This window comes from Acanthochromis polyacanthus, chromosome 4 (genome assembly GCF_021347895.1).
Source record: "Acanthochromis polyacanthus isolate Apoly-LR-REF ecotype Palm Island chromosome 4, KAUST_Apoly_ChrSc, whole genome shotgun sequence".
In the NCBI taxonomy this organism is placed as follows: Eukaryota; Metazoa; Chordata; class Actinopteri; family Pomacentridae; genus Acanthochromis; species Acanthochromis polyacanthus.
The window spans coordinates 12,690,224-12,710,415 of NC_067116.1; the positions used below are offsets into that span (position 1 = coordinate 12,690,224).

Consider the following 20,192-nt stretch of genomic DNA (forward strand, 5'->3'; position numbering starts at 1 on the left):
GTCTGGATGTGTGTTCTTGTGTTGGTGTTTTTCTGTGTGTGAAGGGTTATTCTAACTAAATGGAAACTTCTTGAAAAACAGCCGCCTCCAAATACCCAGGTCTGGTGTGGCTGCTGTCTAGATGATTGTCGTTACACCCATTCCCAGGAACGTCAAAGAGGCCTTTGTGACCACAACAGTTGTAAGCTGTCACACTGATGACCAGGCAATTACCCACAAGACTGGCCACAGCGAAGGCCATAGTCCAAACAGACAATCTCAGAGACTGGATCTGCACCCACAGAGGGAAATAACTTCTGAATGGTAGCCAGAAATACATTAATGGATTTTTTTTGGCCTCCCAGGGACAGAAAAGTTCACCAAAAAAGCTCAAATAAACAAACAGGTGACAAATTATCACCTCATAAGGTTGTTGTGGTTACAAAGCAACACAATCATCCAACTGTAGTGGTGTTTGTGTCAACCTGAGGAATGTAAGTGTGAATATCCACTGTATTTTTAGGTCTATTTTGGTCTTAGACAACTCCAGAGAAAAAATATCAGCTGCAAACTAGTCTACAACTGTGTCTGAGTCTGACGAAAAGGCCAGAAATATATGCATTCACACCAAAACAAGGAGATAAAACAGGCTAAAGAGCTCTTTAGCACTGCAGAGTTGGTGATAATGCTTTGTGGGTTTAGTACATGCAGAGATGGGATTTTGTGCTGTGTTCTATTTTGATTCTATTTAAAATTATCCATGTTGTTTCTTAGAAATCACATACAGTTTTTCTAGACAATGCTCTTGTGTTTCAAAGCTAAGCGTCTAAGTAGTTTTCCTCTTCACCAAGTTATCATTGCTGTCCATTCATTTCGTTGTACCATGTGAATAAGTTAGCATCTTGGTACAACATGGTGGAGTTGCGTCCCAGAGCATCATCTAACAAGAAAAGCACTCAGAGAGCGCAGCACTCGGCCAAGGCTGCTCAGTCACTGTGTTATTTCTGACGGATAAGTCCCAATAAGTGCGGAGCAGTGGTTTTGTATTAGCATCACAATCATGTGATCGTCAGCAAGCAGCTGATGTCGTGTTCACTTGTAGTCAAAGTTACAGTGATGCCGTGCTACTATCTCACAGTGATACAGAAATTTATGACAAATCTGTGGATCCAGACTAAAAGCCACATCACTGCTAATATCTAATCAGTTGGCCCTTGTGTCATTTCTGACCTTCCTTGAAAGTTTCATCCACATCCGTTTTTGAGGAATGATGGGCACAAACAGACAGAAAAACAGACAAACGTATGCCGATCATCACATAACTCCACTGCATTCCTTGGTGGAGTAATTAGCAAGTCTGGTGCCATTGAGGTGAAATTACGATTAAACCAAACCTCCACAGATGCTAGATAGAGGATTTTGACTTGTGTTCAAGCATATCGATTATAACTAGAACAAGTCAAATCTTATCCAAAAACATAAAGCTGACTGAGCATCACTTTAAAACAAAAAGGCAAAGTCTGCATTATCCTGTGTTCCTACGGATCTTATTCAATTGCAGCCCTAAAAGGAGAGTAAAAAACAAAGAAAAAGAAGGAAGAAAAAGCAAAACAATAAATATTTTTTAAAAAAACAGTTAGAAACCTGTATGTACCAGTATTTGACTAGAAATGTTTGTGGTGGCTGCACAGTGGACGTAGTGGTTAGCACTTTCACCTTGCAGCAAGAAGATCCCCGGTCATTTCCTGGCCTGGGATCTTTCTGCATGGAGTTTGCATGTTCTCCCTGTGCATGCGTGGGTTTTCTCCGGGTACTCCGGCTTCCTCCCACAGTCCAAAAGTATGCTGAGGTAAATTGGTTACTCTAAATTGCCCGTAGATGTGAATGTGAGTGTGATTGTTTGTCTGTATATGTAGCCCTGCGACAGACTGGTGGCCTGTCTAAGGTGTCCCCTGCCTTCGCCTGAGTCAGCTGAGATAGGCTTCAGCACCCCCCGCGACCCTAGTGAGGATAAAGCGGTGTATAGAGAATGGATGTTTGTGGTGGAAATGATGGACAGCGGTGTTTAATAAAATACTATTGGAGCCCAGTCTTGCTATGAAGATTTTTCTTTTATGGTCTAGCGCCTGCAGTAATGTTTTCTTGGATGTGCATAATCTTATGACTTGCCAAGGAGAGAACATTTGTAAATGTCCAAACTGTTCTCATATGTTGCAAAGACTAAAGAGCATTTTCTTTTTAAACTCTTAACTTGTGAAAGAATAGTTACAGTATGTAGCATCTTCTGGAAACACACTTGCTATGGAAAGGTGGACCCATCAGCTGATTTCTTTTTCTTTTTTTTTAGCACAAACAGTTGCAAACAATTGGCTGTTTTTTTTCTTCTATAAAATTGAGTTACGTAAATATGAGCCAGGTTCTGTTCAACGTTTCTTCCCGTAAAAGGAATTTCTTTCGTGCCACTGTCGCCTTAGGACTTGCTCTGGGGGTTCTGGCATATGGGTTCCGTAAAGCCTCTTAAGAGAATTTGACCTGTAATTGGCGCTATATAAATGAAATTGAATTGAATTGAATTAAATAACTGTACATAATTGACAAATGATTTTACTAATTTGCAATATGAAAATAATATTTAAATGTCAAAATAAACACACCACAAGAATCAAGGAATACAGTCAAATCAACTCATTTAAAAAAAAAATTATCATAAATATATGAGTCTTGCGAACTTCTAGTATTTTTTGCGGAAAATATCTTGTTTTTCTTTTCAGACCTCTGTAAAATCTGAGCTATTATACCTTCAGTCATTTTGAATTAAAATGGTGAATTGACTGAATGAAGAGGTAGGACTTCAATCAGCAGAGGTTGAAGGTTCATAGGACACAAAATTGGGATATAAACAGACTTCCCAGGATGCAGTGTTTGATGGTTAAAACTCCCCACAGACTCATGTTGTTGTTGTTTTACAAATTAGAGTGAACAAAGATTGTCAAAACTTGTTTGATGCCTTTGAAAAATAAAGTTATTGTTGTTCCTTTCCATAAAATTCCAAGCAGCTTTAACTATGACAAAGGTTAGTACTGAATTCAGTCCATGCCTAACACATTTTCAAGTCTTACTAGTTGACATTGAACACATTAATTAACTGAAGTTACATCACATTTTTAAGGCAGCAGGAAACAACCGCTTCTAAGCTGAATGAACTCCAGATGAATGATTTACAGTTCACAAACAACAAACTGAATTAAAGTCTCACAGAACAATATGCTTTTATATCATGTAAAAATTAATTAGCCAAAAAAAATGACCATGGTATGTTGGAGTAGAGGAGCGTGTTTATCTACCATAATGGGTCTCAGATAAAAGTCTCTTCCTGTGGAATCTTGTTAAGTCAGACATACCACAAGAATCCCAAACAGCGGGAAAAGAAAGTGAAAGAAAGAAAAAGCATATTAGAATATAAAAGTTGTAGGGTGGTTGATTAAAATCATTAAAGTGGTCCTCACCTGTTTCAAGAGAAGACGTGTCTTGATATGAATCTTGTCTGACTAAAGGGTCCAAGGTGTCATAGTCCACCGTCACAGAGCATCCGTTGTGCCACAGCTCTCTGCCTGCACATGGAAACAACAAATCAGTGTCACAACAACAAGACACACAAACAGCCACTCGTGTTCAGCTGATTTTTTTAACATGTGATTTAAATAACAGGAGCTGTCTTCTCAGTTTTGCATTGACTTCTCCCTATTTGTCAGTATCTGTGTGGGTCTGAGGCTGTGTGTTTGTGCTTCCGCCTGTTTGTTTTCCCCTGTGTACAGTATCAGCAATCTGAATGTCTGTCAGAAGTGTGTGCATGGTAACCCCTCGTATCGCTTCCTGTTGAGAGGCGAGGAGTGTGGCCAGAGGCACTGAGGGCCACTTCGGTTGGCCTGGTGTCCAACACTGCCCCCATCTGGGAGACTGAACTTTTCATTCATGAGGAATGAGCGTGTGTGCTATGCTTCAGCCTGAGTCACTTCTGTCTCTTCTGCTTCAACGAAGAGACACAATGAAGCTTGGTGCAGCACTGTAACACAAACAATGTGTCTGTGTGGGCGTCTGGGTGTTTGAAGCAAGAAAATTAAATCTCTGTTTACAATATCTGAGCATAGCAACAGAGGGGCTATGCATACAGTTCATTATGCATTTCAAAATATGAGTGTCCAACACAAAAAAAACAGTACTCTGTCAGTCGCATAACTTTCATTTCAAAATTCTGGGATCAGGTTTCAAATTAAATGCCCAAATTTTTTGTTACAAATAAAAATATCAGCTAAGGTGACAAGCAGAATCTTGAAGCAGTCCACAAGTTTGTGCAAAACATGTTTACTGATTTAGTCAGCATTATTCAGGTAAGTAGGAATTTCTTTCATCCACTGTGAAATGCTGCAATGTTTTATGCCAGTGCATCTTTTTACTTTTATGTCCCCTGCAGTAGAGTGGTGTAGAGTTGTGCCTAATCCTCTAAGATCTCTGCTAGAAGGGCATCTTTTGATAGGACTCTTGTGTTCACTGAGTAAATTCTGTATCCGTGATAAAGCTGCTTTTCCTTCTCTTTACCTCTGAATGAAGCTTGATGTATCGATTTTCCGATGGCGTGCTCACTTTTCGACTGCCTGATTGTGCATAGGAGACAACTGATCCAGCTTCCACAGCATATTTAGAACTTCCCCCCAGAAACATTCAGTCTAGTCATGATTTGAGAAAGCCTCTCTTTGCTCAGAATAACAATCTGACTTCTGACACTTTAACTTAGTTCTGATGTTCTCATGTTTATATCTATAAAAGTGCTACTTTTTGTTCAGCCTTATGTATAAGAGGTGAACACTAACCGTGAATTGATTTACTGAAACAAGTCTCTAAGAAAAACATCACATCCATGTGAGTACCATCTTAACACTGCTTCAATGGAAGTATCCAGCAAAAGGAAATCTGACAGCAGAATATAACATCTTTATTTTACAGATTTGAACTTCTCACACTTTGAAATGTTTCTACTTTCTGACTTTCTGATTCTTTGCAGATTTACATTTTCAGTAAAGTATCAAACTTGTGGACTCCACTGTATACACGTTCTGAAAAGTAACTAGAAGTTTTACCAAACTTGGACCGCCCGGCGACAAAGATGACCCCTGTGACCTTGAAAATGAGGTCACGGTCACCAAATGCGAACTTGACCTGTGTCTTATTATGGTAGACCTGTGTACCAAATATGGTGAGGCTACATCAATATTTTATGGAGTTATCACGCGGAAACCAAAGTGTTACAGACAAACGCAAGCAAGCAAGATCATGCAGGTGAAAACAATACCTTCCAGCAAATGCAGTTTTGCCGTTTGCCGGGCGGTAAAAAAGGTGCAGAAGGTTCCCAGATTTATGTGGCAGCTGCAGTGTGGTTTAGATTTTAGTACCGTGGACTACAGCGCAGATCTTCAAACTCTGCAATGCTTACATGATAAAAACTCAATTTTTGGCACTCCATAATCTCAGTTTTAAATATGCAATAGTTTCCCTTGAAATGCAATGATTCTGAAGTCCTTATATGATTGGTGGTTTGGAGCATTGGGCAACCCTGACACACTAAAGCACATTTTAGGTCCCTCTTTTCAGGTACATCAGTTGTGTAGTTTGTATTTGGCATCAGGGCAAGTCCAAGTAAAGTCTTCAAAGAAAACTGCACAACCTCATAAAGTCCTCAAAGTCATAACGAAAAAAATGTGGAACTTTTGTGCCAATAGTTATTTGACAAATCCTATATTGACAACTGCCAAACCATCAATTTTAATGTGTGATGATGTAAATACAAAAAAAGGTTTTCTGAGAAGTTTGATGGAAGTTGTGAAGTAGAAATGGGAAAATGTCAGCTGAAACATTGGATTCTGGGTAAACATCCACCAAAATCTTTAACATCTGTAACCCATTTAAGCTTTACTTTTTGCTCTGTGTTATTCATCTTATGGTTACGTAACTACAACTTTTATTAAAAGATAAATCAAAGAAGCGTTTTTCCGAGTGAGAGTTTACCTGCAATTTTTTCAGGACTTTCAGAGAGCAGCAGCTCCACTTTTCCATCTTCTGGGAACCGAGGGTCTGGAATATTAGGAGAAAAATAAGGTTAACTTGGCATGGTGGACAGGTTTCCATGTGTCCTTCATACCTGCACAGCTGATATGGTTCCAGGCTGAGTTCAGGTAGATGGAGAGCCGACAGACTGACAGATTTATCAGTTACAGATTAAGATTGTGCATGTGGACTGGAGCTGAAACAGCAGTTGGCAGTATATAGACTGCCACCACGTTATAAATACCTTCATTGGCACAATCAAGGTCCACCTTCGAGAAAGCAAGGGTGTGTCCTACGACAAGACCGGTGTGAAACTGGAGACGGAAGACGACCTGACGGCTGGCTGAGCTGCTGTTTTTATCATAACAAACCACCTGAAATCAGAAAATAGGGACATGTGTACCATTTACAGCTTCATTTTCTGTGGTTAGGTCTTTTGCTGCTTAGTTTTTTGTGAATTCATATTTTTTATTTAATATTTTATTACTTTCCAAGATATCAATTTTTTTTTAAAAATGATGCTGTATTTGACACATCTGACATTTTTCAATTGTCAGTTGTCATTTTTATGACAAATTTCCTATGAATTGTTGGACACCTTATTTATCATAAAGAATCTTTTAGGTAATGTATCAAATGTAAAGACTTTGAGCTGTACATTGTGCCTGAAAGGTGCTCTATAGATAGTTTAAGATAATAGTGATTGTATTATTTGTATGTTATTATTAATTTTACAGCATTTGAACTACAGAAGTGACTTAGAGATGTTACTTGTCCTATCAGACACGTTTTCTGATAAAAAAAAAATAATGTGCAGGAAATTTCAGAATTTATTTGTATTTGCTATGCCCCTTTCTTGCTTTTATGACAGCATGCACTCGAGCTGGCATAGATTTGACACTAAGAAGCCCCTCTTTGTTTAGAAAAAATGAACAAAATTGAATTAGTTGAACTACAGCACTGATGAGCTAAAACACAAATTTTGTACAAATGAGTTCACATAATTACTACCAGTAATCTGCTTCAGTTTGGCTACTGAACAACAAATAGAGAAGAATGTGACAAAATGTGACTATTTACTGTAAACAGTAAATATAATACACAGTAAAAGGTGTTGATTCGGCATGCAAACTTCATCAAGATTATCTCTATGTAGCTCCAGTTACTGTTGTCTATTAAAATCTAATTCTCATTACCCATACTGACATCTCTCTATCCATCAGACGATAAAACATATATACACATACAGTACTTGCACTCACCATGATGTCCCCTTTGAGCAGCTGAGCAGGCTGAAGCACAATGTAAAGACGGTCTGTCTGAGCTGCATTGACATGGCTGAGATGGAGAAAACACCTGTTATCTCCTGTACTGTATCTCACTGTGTTTGCTGCGTGTAAATGATGTGTTTCTTACTAGACTGCTGATGTGCAGACAGCTTGTAGACTTTGGTAGACCCTCAGGAAGAGGCAACATCCTAAGAAACATTGAATAAAGTAACGGCATTAAAACTAAATGGTCAAAATTGTTATAAGCAGAGCTGTTGTCCTATAGTAAGGAATGACTCACACACAAGAATTGTGAGTACAAAATGATTGTTTTAAATCACATTCTGGAGACCAGTCTGTTTATGATAGTTTCAGAATTAGGATCAGATTATTACAATCTGAATGCTGCAACATGCAACTATGCAGAATGCATTATACCCTGCAGTGTATTTAATTATAGATATATAGATGCATTAACATTTGGATCATTATTGGAAATAGACTAGGAAAAATGGGTCCAGTGTTAATTATGTATTTTTACTCCACCAAGGAATGCGGCAGACTTATGTAACAATCAGCTTCATGTAAATAGTCTTTTTGAAAAATAAAAATCATCTTCTGTGTATATAATGTTCTTTGTGTTTTTGCAATATGTGTTTCTAATTTATTCTTGTGCTGCCTTTATACTTTTTGTTTCTCCTTTGGAGCTGCTGTAACAGTGAACTTTCCCCACTGTGGGATCAATAAAGTTTATCTTATCTTATCTTATCTTATCTTATCTCTGAGCAGTAAACATTTTTGAAAGTTGTTAGAAAACATGTCTACAGTCATCATCATGCTAACCTACTCCCTGATTTTTAGAAACAACCTATTTTGCTGTGTGAGATGTTGAGATGTACTGCAGGTGTACAGTGGATAGCAGCAGCCTTTGGCATACAGGCTGGTAGGATCAGTAGCACTGATTTCATGAGGCAGCAGCACTCTTTCACTCTCTGAAAACACCTTTTCTCCCAACACATTTAAACAATTTTTTGGGCATTTCTCGGGATTGCTAAAGTCTGGCTCATCTGACATTTCACTAAATGCAAAACTGTGAAATGGAGGCATGTTTCAAACCCTAAATTTGAAACAGGTGGTGTACTGTGGGGCAGAAAAGTCCTCATAGCCTAATGGTAACAGTGCAAACTACAGTACATAATTGTCCATGGTTTAACTCCAACTGGTGGCCTGTGCTGCATGTTATTCTCCTCTCTCTTTGCTTGTCTAACTCTACACTGTATTATTCAGTAGAGGGAAAAGGTGTGAACTATTTACAAAATTTAGATTAAAGTTGAGAAAAGCAAAAGCAGGGTTAGTTGGGGAATATAGGCAGAGATTATGGACATTGTAATTAACACAGTTTGCTGCACTGCTGTTGTAAAATGATTTCAATTTAGCAATGAAAGATTTCAAGTAGAGGTCTATTTCAATGTGTAGCTCCTGTTATTTATCTTACCTCCATCTGGTCTTATTCTGGGGAGACCATGAAGAACAACACAGAGGAGAAAAGAGGGAGAGGGACACATCCTCAGTCCTCCTTTTAATATGCTGCCAAGCATCCACACATACCTAAAGAACAGAAAGAAATGCTGTTACAGGTAACTGTAGCATCATTATAACTGAAATATGGTGTGGTTTGTTTTCACTGAGCTCCTGGTTTCATAGTCATATTCTGTGTCTGTATTATGGTAACAGTCTGAGGTGTATTTTGACAGCAGATCTCTTGGTCTACATCAAAGATCAGAGTTGAACCAGAGCATAGCTTTGTCCTCCAGGGGTCAGCCATGTAAATCCTTACCGTTTCTGTGAGGGAGTCATCAGAGCAGAGAGCTTGTCGTTGTAGAACCTCCTCATGGCAAAATGGTCAAGAGAAACGTCTGCACTGAGAGAGGCACATGTTCAGATGATGATGCCATAGAGATAGCTTGAGATTTTCGCCTCCAGGCCAGTTCAGTGACAGCAAATGCAAACTTGTTTGAGGTAAATGTCACTGAAAAATAAAGGATCAAGTGGAATGTCCAGAAAAGCTACACTTAAGTCCAAAACTAGCCCTGCCTATATTAATTTTGATTCATAGATTTTTTTTTTTTACCAATAGGTTTCTTCTGGATGGAAATGACACAAACAAGTGACAAAAAACAAAAGGAAATTGTGTTGGAGATTGTTGTGAGAAAATTTGAACTTTTTCTAAAAATGCCATGTCCAAAAATGTTCATGTCCCTAGATATGACAATTTTTTGAGAATATACAGCTTCTTGACTGTTCCAAATGGTCCTGGTGATTTTAAGTAAATAAAAGGGGAAAACTTTCACTGGAAGTTCCACGCTGTGGAACACATTGCGCCTCTCTGTGCAGTCTGCGAATAGTCTCTCCATTTTAAAACACATCTTAAGACCCACTGGTTCACCTTGGCCTTTGACTGACCAGAGTCACCTCTACTGGATCTTTTCTTTGTTTTACTTAACTGTTTCATTGTTGTGTTTTTATTGTTTCTTTTTTTCGATGCTTATTGAATCTTTTATCTGTTTTATTTCACTGTTTTATTGTTTTGCTTTTATTGTGTCTTATTGCTGATGATTACTTTACTGTATAGCACTTAAATGTGCTATATAAATAAAGCTGACATTGACATAGCTGACACTGACTGGGTGTGAATACTTTTTATAGGCTTTGTATGTATGCTTTGAAAGAAGCATCATGCTACCCAGATTTTAAAGTTTGTTTTTAAACCATCATAGCAACTTGATTTTGAACAAACATTTGTGCAAAACATTTATCAAAACATCAAATGCTTTGAAATGGTAATGGTGCGATGGACAATATTTAGTTGTTTTAATAAGCTGAAAAGCTGACTGCTTTCTATCACAAACCTTTGCATACCTGCACTCACAAACGGAGGGACTTAGATCATTCCCAGTGGGACAATGGTCACAATCAGATATTTCTCAACAGTGAGTCAGCTGCTCTGCCATGAACAGCATGCACACACACACGTGCGCACCAGCAGCACAGGCTTCATCTTCCTCTTTTCTGTATTTTTAGCGTCTTCCTCGAACTGACCTTTTCTAACATCACATGAGGGGATCATGCAAAAATGATGACATGCTTTTAACATCTCATAAAACAGAAGAAATGTTGTACTATGAAACTGCAACAACTCTCATATGTTTCACTTAAAATGCATTTGGCTGAAATGAACAATATTTGGGGTTTTATTTTGACTCAGAATCTGATATACAGGTCTATTGCAAGTAAATACATTGACTGGTGTCCAACAGCAACAGGCTTGCTGCCTGAAAATCAAACAATAGTGCAGGTCAAAGTCTCTCCTATCAACTGTGCTGCCCTTTGCCTGGTGAAGACACTCTGTTCACTCTGTCTATTGTTCTGTCAGTGCTCTTTGATCAGCAAACACATCCAACAGTAAATGTTAATTCTGGGTCATTACTTCACAGTTACAGTTCACTTCACTTTGATGACATTTTCCACAGATACAACCCCTGGCAAAAATTATGAAATCACCAGTCTTGGAGGATGTTCATTCAGTTGCTTAATTTTGTAGAAAAAAGCAGATCACAGACATGCCACAAAGCTAAAGTCATTTAAAATGGCAACTTTCTGGCTTTAAGAAACACTTAAAGAAATGAAGAAATAAAAATCGTGGTAGTCAATTGCTTTATAGATCAAGCAGAGGGAAAAAAAACAGAGGGGAAATGTTGCTTTTTTTGTACAAAATTAAACAATTGCATGAACATCCTCCAAGACTGGTGATTTCAAAATTTTTGCCAGGGGTTGCACTGTCTGCAATGCAAGCGACACACTCTTCAAATTTAATAAGGTGAAGCAGCTGATGTGACCCAGAGTTTGAGAGGTTTGCTCCTGGACAGAACAAATTGTGCATCAGTTTGATGAGCAAAGACATTTAGACAAGAGCTACTGGTGACACACGACCACATGCTCACAAGAATTAATATGATTAATCCTTTATGAAACATAAATGTCAATACAAAATGCCACTAGTTTGTTCCCACCAGGCTGCAAAAAAATATATTTATATGCTCCTTAAAAATTCAGTGTTACCTGTCTGACATGTTGCTGAAGTGGATGTAAGACGCCACCAGAACTCCAAGCTGGCCTTTTCCTCCCTGTTGAGGGCAATCACACAATCAGGCTGAACACATTTTATGCACTCACCTACATCACAGCTGTATCTTTTAAGAACAAGGTAGAGTCAATGTACGTATCCAGATCAGCAGTGTTTACCCTGCAGTGTAACACCAAGACGTGCTTAGAATGGGTCTGCAGCCAGTTCTCCATTACTGTGCACACACTGAAGATCTGATCCAGACTGGGAGCCAAGAGAGCCACCCAGCCTGTGTCCAAAACCTGCCAGAAAAATCACACAATATACAGTACATATATGACAGAAATAATATCTATATATAAATACACACAGTGCAATATTTAACCTCTGAAACTGGTAGTTTTAAGTGTTATAATTGCCTTGTGGTTCATTCGGGTCAGGCTACCATGCTTCTGTGAGAGGTTGATGAGCTGAAGAAAGATGAGAACAGAACAGGTAAAATTAGAAAAATAAATAAATAAATAAATAAATCTGCTCTATTGTTTTTATTGTATCTTATGCTTACCACATAAAAAAACAGTTCTGTGCTCTTAGGAATATAGTATTGTGTCAGAGTATAATAATTTGTTTATTTTATATTTTTATTTTTAAAAAAACTATTTAATGTTATCATTTGATTAAAGTGTAAATAAAATACATATCTAAATGCAAATAGCAAGATACGTAGTGAAAGAAACATAACAACGAGAAAAAAATTAAACTAAATGACGACTAATTAAACTATGGAAACAAAATTCCTGATCATTTAACAAATTCACAACATAAAAATTATGTAACACACCTACCAGTTAATATTTTGAGATATCAAAACTACAATGATATAGAACAATGTAGTGGGAAAAAATTAAACATATATATACTGGGCTTTGCAAAAGTTCTGTTACACGGTTTCATGATTTTTAGAGACATTTACATGTCGGAGTGAAAAATTCCATTAAATAAACTGAAGGTTCTACCTTATAGGCAGGTGTCCTTAATACAGTTTTTTTCTCCGGTGAAGTTGTATCAAGATGGAAGTCAAAAGAGTTGAGATATCTGCTCTCCTTCATGCTGGCCACAACAAGTCTGACAGAACCAAGCAGCTGAACATCAGCCGGATGACCGTCCACAGAGTCGCGGAGAGGCTCAAGAATGGTGAAGATCTTTCAGTGATCTTTCAAGAATGGTGAAGACCTGAAAGATCTTCACCATTCTTTAGCCTCTCCGCGACTCTGTGGACGGTCATCCGGCTGATGTTCAGCACAAAGGAGAGCAGATATCTCAACTCTTTTGACTTCCATCTTGATACAACTTCACCAGAGAAAAAAAAATTTGTATTAAGGACACCTGCCTATAAGGTAGAACTTTCAGTTTATTTAATGGAATTTTTCACTCCGACATGTAAACGTCTCTAAAGATCATGAAACCAAGTGTAACAGAACTTTTGCAAAGCCCGGTATATGTTTCATATTTCAGATTCCTGAAAGTAAATTGATGGGAGTTTTTGCACACTGCCTGCAACATTACCAACCAGCTTGATGAGGTCATCAGCTTGAATAGTTTCCAGTTACTAAGTGTCAAAACTCGACTCGTGGCATTTTTGTCTGCAACACCATTAGTTGTCTGGTGCCATGATATTGTTTGTAGATAGGAAACAGCCCTGTTAAACTACTGCAGCAATCCATATTAGAGCAAGGACAGCCTCACTAAGTAAACAGAAACAACAGTCCATAATTACATTTAGATATGAAGGTCAGTTAGTCCACAAAATTTTGAGCAAGTTTCTTCAAGACCAAAACCACCAAACGTTGTGAAGAAACAATCTCACTTGCAGAATCCCCTCATCAGAAAAGGATCAAGAGTTCCCTCGACTACAGAGGAGAAGTTCATCTGGTTTGTGCTTAAGGGGTAACCATACGTTTTTCAGCAATACAAGAAGTTGAAGTACACCTCCAGGCTCTGTAAGCACTGTTGGACCAAGCAGCAGAGGGATGAAATGCTGCATCACATGTCCTTGCCTCCACATTCACCCCCCTGGACCCAGCTAAAACGGTTTGGGATGAATTGGAGAACGAGTGACAAAGAAGCCCCTAATAAATGCTTCACACATGCAGGTGTTGCTTCAAGACTGCTGCAGAAGTTTGAGATGACGACCTCGTGAAGCTGCTGGTTGAAGAATTAAGAGTGTGTATTAAAGCAAAAGATGATGTATATTTTGCTTTGTTTAAAAAATTTTAAACTCACTACATATTTCCACGTGTTCATTTATAGAATTGATATCTCCAGTATTGTTTTGTACCGCAGAATTTAGTAAAATTCTTGTATGGGTTGTTTTAAACAAACGTTGGACAGTATAATACAAATACTGATTTTCAGATTTTAAAATGAGATACGTCCATTCATCCATCCATTATCTATACACCACTTAATCCTCATTAGAGTTGCAGGGGGCTTGAGTCTATCCCAGCTGACTTAGGGTGAAGGCAGGGCACACCCTGGACAGGTCACCAGTCTATCACAGGGCTACACATAGAGACAAACAATCACATTCATATTCACACTTAAGGACAATTTAGAATTACCAATTAACCTGAGCATGTTTTTGGACTGTGGAAGGAAGCCGGAGAACCTAGGGGAAACCCATACATGCACAGGGAGAACATGCAAACTCCATATAGAAAGATCCTAGGAAGGTGGTGACACAAACTGGAGATCTTCCAAGTGCAAGGCCAAAGTGCCAATCACCAAGCCAGCCCAAAATGAGATCCATACGAAAGGAAATAAAGGAGCAATTAATCTGAATTTAGAGGTTCTAGGGAAGTTCAACAATGTGTAAATCATCCATACTATATGTTTAAAAGAATAAGCTAATATTACTTTGTATCTCTGTTCTATTGTTCTCACCATGTAGTTGTGTCCGTGCTTGGACTGCAGCATTGATATAATCTCCTGCAGGTTCTGCAGGTAGATGCCTTCTGGACACCCAGAAGGGCACAATATGGTGATGATTCTTTCAGTGATGTAGGTCAAATCAAGTCGATGTGGCTCCTCCATATCTAGTTTCAGTCATATGGGCTGTGAAGATCAAGGAAGTGATCCAGGGTGTGAAAAAGAAAGCAACAGAACATTTAAGGAAGTGAGACCTGTCATATATTTGTACAGCCTTTATCTGAGCTTCTGCTATATATGCCGGACACTCAGATCCTTTTGACTCACACACTGAGTTCAAATGCGGCCAGCTTTATAAATCCTACAAATCCTTTTACTGGATGTGATGTGAAAACAAAGTGGGATCAAGGCAATCAAAAAGTTTAGTCAGTGAAAACCCCCACAGAGCTTGTGACCTGAAGACAAATGCTGATGAGCTACACTGGATAGCAACCTCATGATTCATCCACAAAAACAAATCTGTTCTTTTTCATTCACATGACTTTTTGTAGGGGATTAGTTTTAGTTTTAAGGATTAATGGTCATATTTTTGACAACGGAAAAGTCATGTTGGTAACACTTTCTGATTAGGTTCTATTGTTAAAAAGCATGTAATTAATCCTTTTATTATATTTTTATTTTAGAGATTAATATAGAATTTATGAAGCAAATGGATTGGTAAACTTTTCACCATTAATAAAGCTAAAATGTTACAAAATGGTAACAGACCATTTGTAAACTCAATAGTCAACATGTTGTTTCATTCAGCCACCTGATTTGAACATTATCAGCTCATTACATGGTCAATTACCAGTGTAACTTAACCCCATGCATATGGGTCAGTAGGAACCTCCTCCACCTTCCAGAAACCTTCCATTGTGATCACTGATAAACATAAAGCAACTCTAATAATACTTGCAGTCTTCTGTTGTGTGAATAGGTGCATGTAGACTCCTCAGCAGTGTCATCACCCTGGACATGTACAAAAGGGAGCTTTGTAACATGCAATAAATGTAACTGTGTGTATTTTAACCCAAATATTCTAATTTTAATAAACCTAAGTACTTTTGATGCATAAACTTATCCACAGTATAACGATGTTTTTTTTTAGACAGGACTGGAAGTCAGGTCTCCTGGGTGAAAGTCTGGTGACTGTGTCTTGTTTGAACTCGGTGAAAAAAAAAGATTTTCCGATTAGCCACAGTGCTAGCAGTTAGCTTGTTAAGGTTAATTACTATATTGTATTTAAAGGCGGACAAACCCTCCGTGACGTCACCTTTAGGTTTCTTAAATGGCAGTTTAGAAGTTCAGTGGTAGATATTTTGGCTGTCTCCATCTTGGTTGTGCCTGAACTCCTAGCTAATCCAAAAATGAGCCAGTAGTTGGAGAGTGAGTGGAGCTGAGTAATACAAACTCATATGGTCACTTAAAGTAGCCATGCACTTATATCTTTAAGTCTTAATGTAACATAAACACGGGGTCAAAAAAATTATTCTCCTATACAGTTATAGAAACCAAAACCACACTAGAAACATGCATTTCACTTGTAAAGGTGGACATTTACCATTGTGGTCTACAGGAGCTGTATCGCTTTGGAGGTCATGCCTATGTTTCCTCGCTAAAATTTGTATTATCGTTATTCGTGACTCAAATTTACTGTGACTCAATTACAGGAGGCAGCACTGAGGACAAACATTCTCAAAGGAAATTAATATAATTTTATTTAGTTTCTGGACAAAAGATGACCAATACTGTTACAACTGTACTAAATATGAAACCACAGCCTACCACTGGTTAGCTAGTTTGGCACATAGACGATTTGGCATGAAGGCTGGAAATAAATCTGACTCTGTCCAACAGCGACAAAATCCCAAACCTACTGTATATTATAGCTCATCAGGTTTGCACTCTTGTTTTTTCATTTGTTTTTATCAGAGTTGATTTTAGACTCAAATGTTTGCTGTAGCTTCTTTTCCTTGTCTTTGTACCAAGCTAAGCTAACTGGCTAAGCTAGCTGTTGCTTCTTATTTACTGTACAGACTTTGGACTAATATCACTCCGGTTTGTTGTTTGCCACTTCCTGAATATTTTAGTACTCCTGTAAAAAAATATTAGTTATATATTATATATTATAACTACAATTCAGCAGAAGCAGCAGTGACTTAAGATGCATAAAATAGGCCATGGGGTACTGAAAAGAAGAACAGCAGATAAAATGACAATAATAAACAGAACAGAGAAACATTTCTGATCTGTTGTTCTGTCACTTAATATTCATATTGTGAAGCTGAATTTGCAGTCTGTGCAACAATACCATAATAGTTAAAACTAAATAAGAGAAAACTACTTTAAAACTCAGTATAAAGTAACTCTATCAGTATCCACTCTTGAAAAAGCTATGTAAAAATATGCATTTAATGTATTTAATTTCAAGATCACAAAAAATTATCTGAAATTGCTCTTCAATAAAGCATGTCTCCTGTTTCTTCTGGTTGCTTTTTTTTTCTCACAGAAACTAATCCAAGATCCCAAAGAATGAGATTTCCTCCCACATTCTTGTGTAAACCATGGAGTGGATAACTCTGTGGTATCTGGGTTCCATGTCAGTATATGAAGTAGGGAAATTACATGCATGCTAGTGCATGTCTATGGGAGTGAGACTGACAGACAGTGGAGCAGAGCAGAGCATACAAAAAGTAGCGGTTAACCTCGCCTTCACCCTGACCATGTGACCCTAGCAGAGTAAACAGTGATACAATCATTTTCACCAGAGCAACATACAGGAATAACCCAACGGAATCCACCGCAGCAGCTTTCTGTTTCATTCTAAGAACTCATGTGTTTATTTGGTTTTAGGAAATGTAAATGAAGATCTGGGATATGTCAAATCAAGAAGTGAATCAAAAAGATTACATGGTCTAAAGATATCTCTGAGAATGATGGTGTTATATTTTAAATGTTTAATTGGTGCTGTGGTATAATGTGCTTTCTGGTCTGCTATAGACTCACTAACATGTTAATACATTTGTGTCTGGTATAGAAACAAGAGACTGGTAAAATGATGATTTTTTGGGGGGAAATCATTGTCAGGTTGTTTTTTTTTTTTCACTTTCCCCTTTCTCTTTCAATTTTGAGGAAAAAGCAAATAAAACAGGCCAATCATTCAGGCTGTCTTGTGCCATGACAATGACTCGATCGCTCACCAGCTTTCCACCAATTTCCATGAGGCCCAGTCACAAGTATTGCTGCTGAGGACTGAACCAGGGAATCTGCAGTTTCTCAACAGGCAGTTTAATCCCCACGTTCGAGGCTAAATGGTACAAATTTGTGCCTTGAATTATGTTACTACTGCCTATCTGCATGGATGGATTACTGAACAGCTCTACTGTGCACAGGTCCAATGGGTCAGGGGTCAAACAGAGTCTCTTTTTCAAGAGTCTGTTTACATTATCTTCTCTGGAGGTTAATCCAACAGCTACAAAGAAACTACAAAGAGATACAAAACAAGCTGAAAGAGATGCAAAATGACTCCCAAGAGACCCAAGATAGCCATAGAGAGACTCACAAAATTACTCTAGATGCCAAACTACAAAGACTCAAAATTATAATGAAGAATCACCAAATTGCTGCAAACAAATTCCAGAAAACCTCAAAGAGTCCCATAATTACTTAAAAAAGACAAAGCATTCTTAGCTAGGTTCTACAAAAAACTCCCGATGGCAACCAAAGATGGCATCTGGTGAAACTTTGGGTTCAGTGTCATGCCCAGGAGCACTTCAGCATGTATAGATGCCAGGGATTTTTCAATTAGTCTATAACCTACTGCACCACCCAAGCCACAGCTGCCCATACTACAAAGAGATTACTAATAAGTAAAGAAAGACAACAGGCTACAACACAGACATAAGAAATTCAAGCCAGTCTGAAAAAGACAGAAAATGGCCACAATTACATGAGAACCACAAAGAAACAAAAAATAAACACTGACACAAAACAACCACAAAGAGAAACAGAATAACCAAAAAGTTGTCTCTTTGAATCAATAGTTCTCCTGTGTCGGAGGGTGGCGGCTTATTGCACGTCTGTGTTCAGGGGTCTGACTTATAATCCATACGTGCAGATTTGGTGGCTCAACTGCTACACATCTGTGGCTTAAACTTGTTTTCATACATGTGTGAAAAATGGCCTTCTCTGAACAAACACACTCCCTCCTGCAGCTCTGTTTCTGAGTGAATCCTTGCTCAAACAGTCGACAGGGTTGGGCAAACAATCTTAATGAGCGACTACTCTCCAATTATGTATTTCGGTTCTGGTGTTCCAGCATTTTTAGACTGCTGCAATCTAAATTTGTCAGTGCTCCGCCTGGGGAACCAAAACAAACGGAAGTGTGCGACCTAACCACACACATGCGTATACACATGTTGTTACAGGCAGTGCTGTTCAGCAAAGTCCTTGAGCCTGAACTAGCCACTTCTAATTACAGTCTCTATTTCATGTTTTAAAGGAAGGCATTCCAAAATTGATTAGCCATCATTGTTTCTTTCTTTCTTTTCTTCTCACAAGTTGGCAGTGAAAACCATCCTGTGCTTCTTTAAATGCAGCAGGAACACAGCCACAGTTTGGTTGCTCATTTAGCTGACAGATTGTTTGTGCGAAATACCAGAAGTGAAATTGACAGCAGCATCTTACTGTGACCAGCCATTATTGTTTATGTCAGCTTCCAGCTTCCCATCCTGTCGTCTACATTAAACTATCTTTGTTCTGTCTTTTTTCCCCAAGTGCTTTTTTATTAGCACATTAAACTAATCTCCCTTTAGTCCATCTGATCCCCACAGAGGTTTCTTATTGACTGATACAATCTTCCTTTTTCATGAATGCATTGAATTAAATCCACCAGCAGGGTTTGTTTCAAGGATATCTCAATCACTGTCTAATTAGTATCAAAATCATGTCACTTTGTTCAAGGGAATTTTCAAAGCAAGCTCATTAGCATTGGTAATAAGTGTAATTATCACACCCCCACTGGCAGGACTTTCACTTGTGCTAAGACAAATAGGCTTTTAAAACTTAATACGAGATTAAATGACCACTTAAGATGGACTGAATCCCAGTGGAAACTTGTCTCCTGGGGTTCAGTGTCTTAGCGTGTCAGTAGGCTAATCTCTGTGTCTGCAGGGGAGACATTCTTCACTGGTAATCCATCCCACCCTGCATGAGATTTACCATCCATCACATGTTCCTACTGAAAGTGACAGTTCATTGTACAATTTTGACAAGCATTAGTGGCCATTGAAGTTCAAGGAAAGAGAAATTCCAAGCAGGGAGAAGGTTAACATTTCCTCAAACTTTAATGTCACAAGTTAAATGATAATTCAAAAAGTCTTACCTTGGCCTTTTGCTGCAATAAACAAGAAGCCAGATTCACAGCACTATGAGCCTGATGAGTGAAAGTCTGTGAGTGACTGGTATAGAAAACAAGGTGGAGACTTGACAGTAAGTGGGAGGAGGGAGAAAGGGAAAAGAGAGCCAGAGAGGGAGCATGATAAATTATACTGTTACAGCACTCCTTGCACTTTGCCCTCTGTTGGACTGCAGTGTGACAGCAATCCACCTATGTTTGTGTAAGTCAGCTTCAACAATCCAATACCACCCCTCTCTGAAACACCAACAGGAGCTGATTAAACTCTTTGATCTCCACATTATCTGTGCCCCAAGGTAATTGAATTAAAATCTACTGAGGACTGTAGCATGGTTTT

The 20,192-nt window shown here is 38.3% G+C and overlaps 1 protein-coding gene across 1 annotated transcript in view; it reads right to left on the reverse strand.

Moving 5' to 3' along the window:
• si:ch211-191a24.3 (tensin-3) overlaps nt 1-16,559 on the reverse strand; it is a 62,384-nt gene extending 45,825 nt beyond the window's left edge. Inside the window, 11 exon segments of the mRNA XM_022200738.2 lie at nt 3,486-3,590; nt 6,040-6,105; nt 6,323-6,452; nt 7,341-7,416; nt 7,495-7,555; nt 8,842-8,954; nt 9,184-9,267; nt 11,466-11,530; nt 11,649-11,771; nt 11,889-11,939; nt 14,413-16,559. Coding sequence (XP_022056430.2) covers nt 3,486-3,590; nt 6,040-6,105; nt 6,323-6,452; nt 7,341-7,416; nt 7,495-7,555; nt 8,842-8,954; nt 9,184-9,267; nt 11,466-11,530; nt 11,649-11,771; nt 11,889-11,939; nt 14,413-14,562 — 1,024 coding nt within the window. The 5' untranslated portion in view covers nt 14,563-16,559.
• Between the last annotated feature and the right edge of the window lie 3,633 nt (nt 16,560-20,192).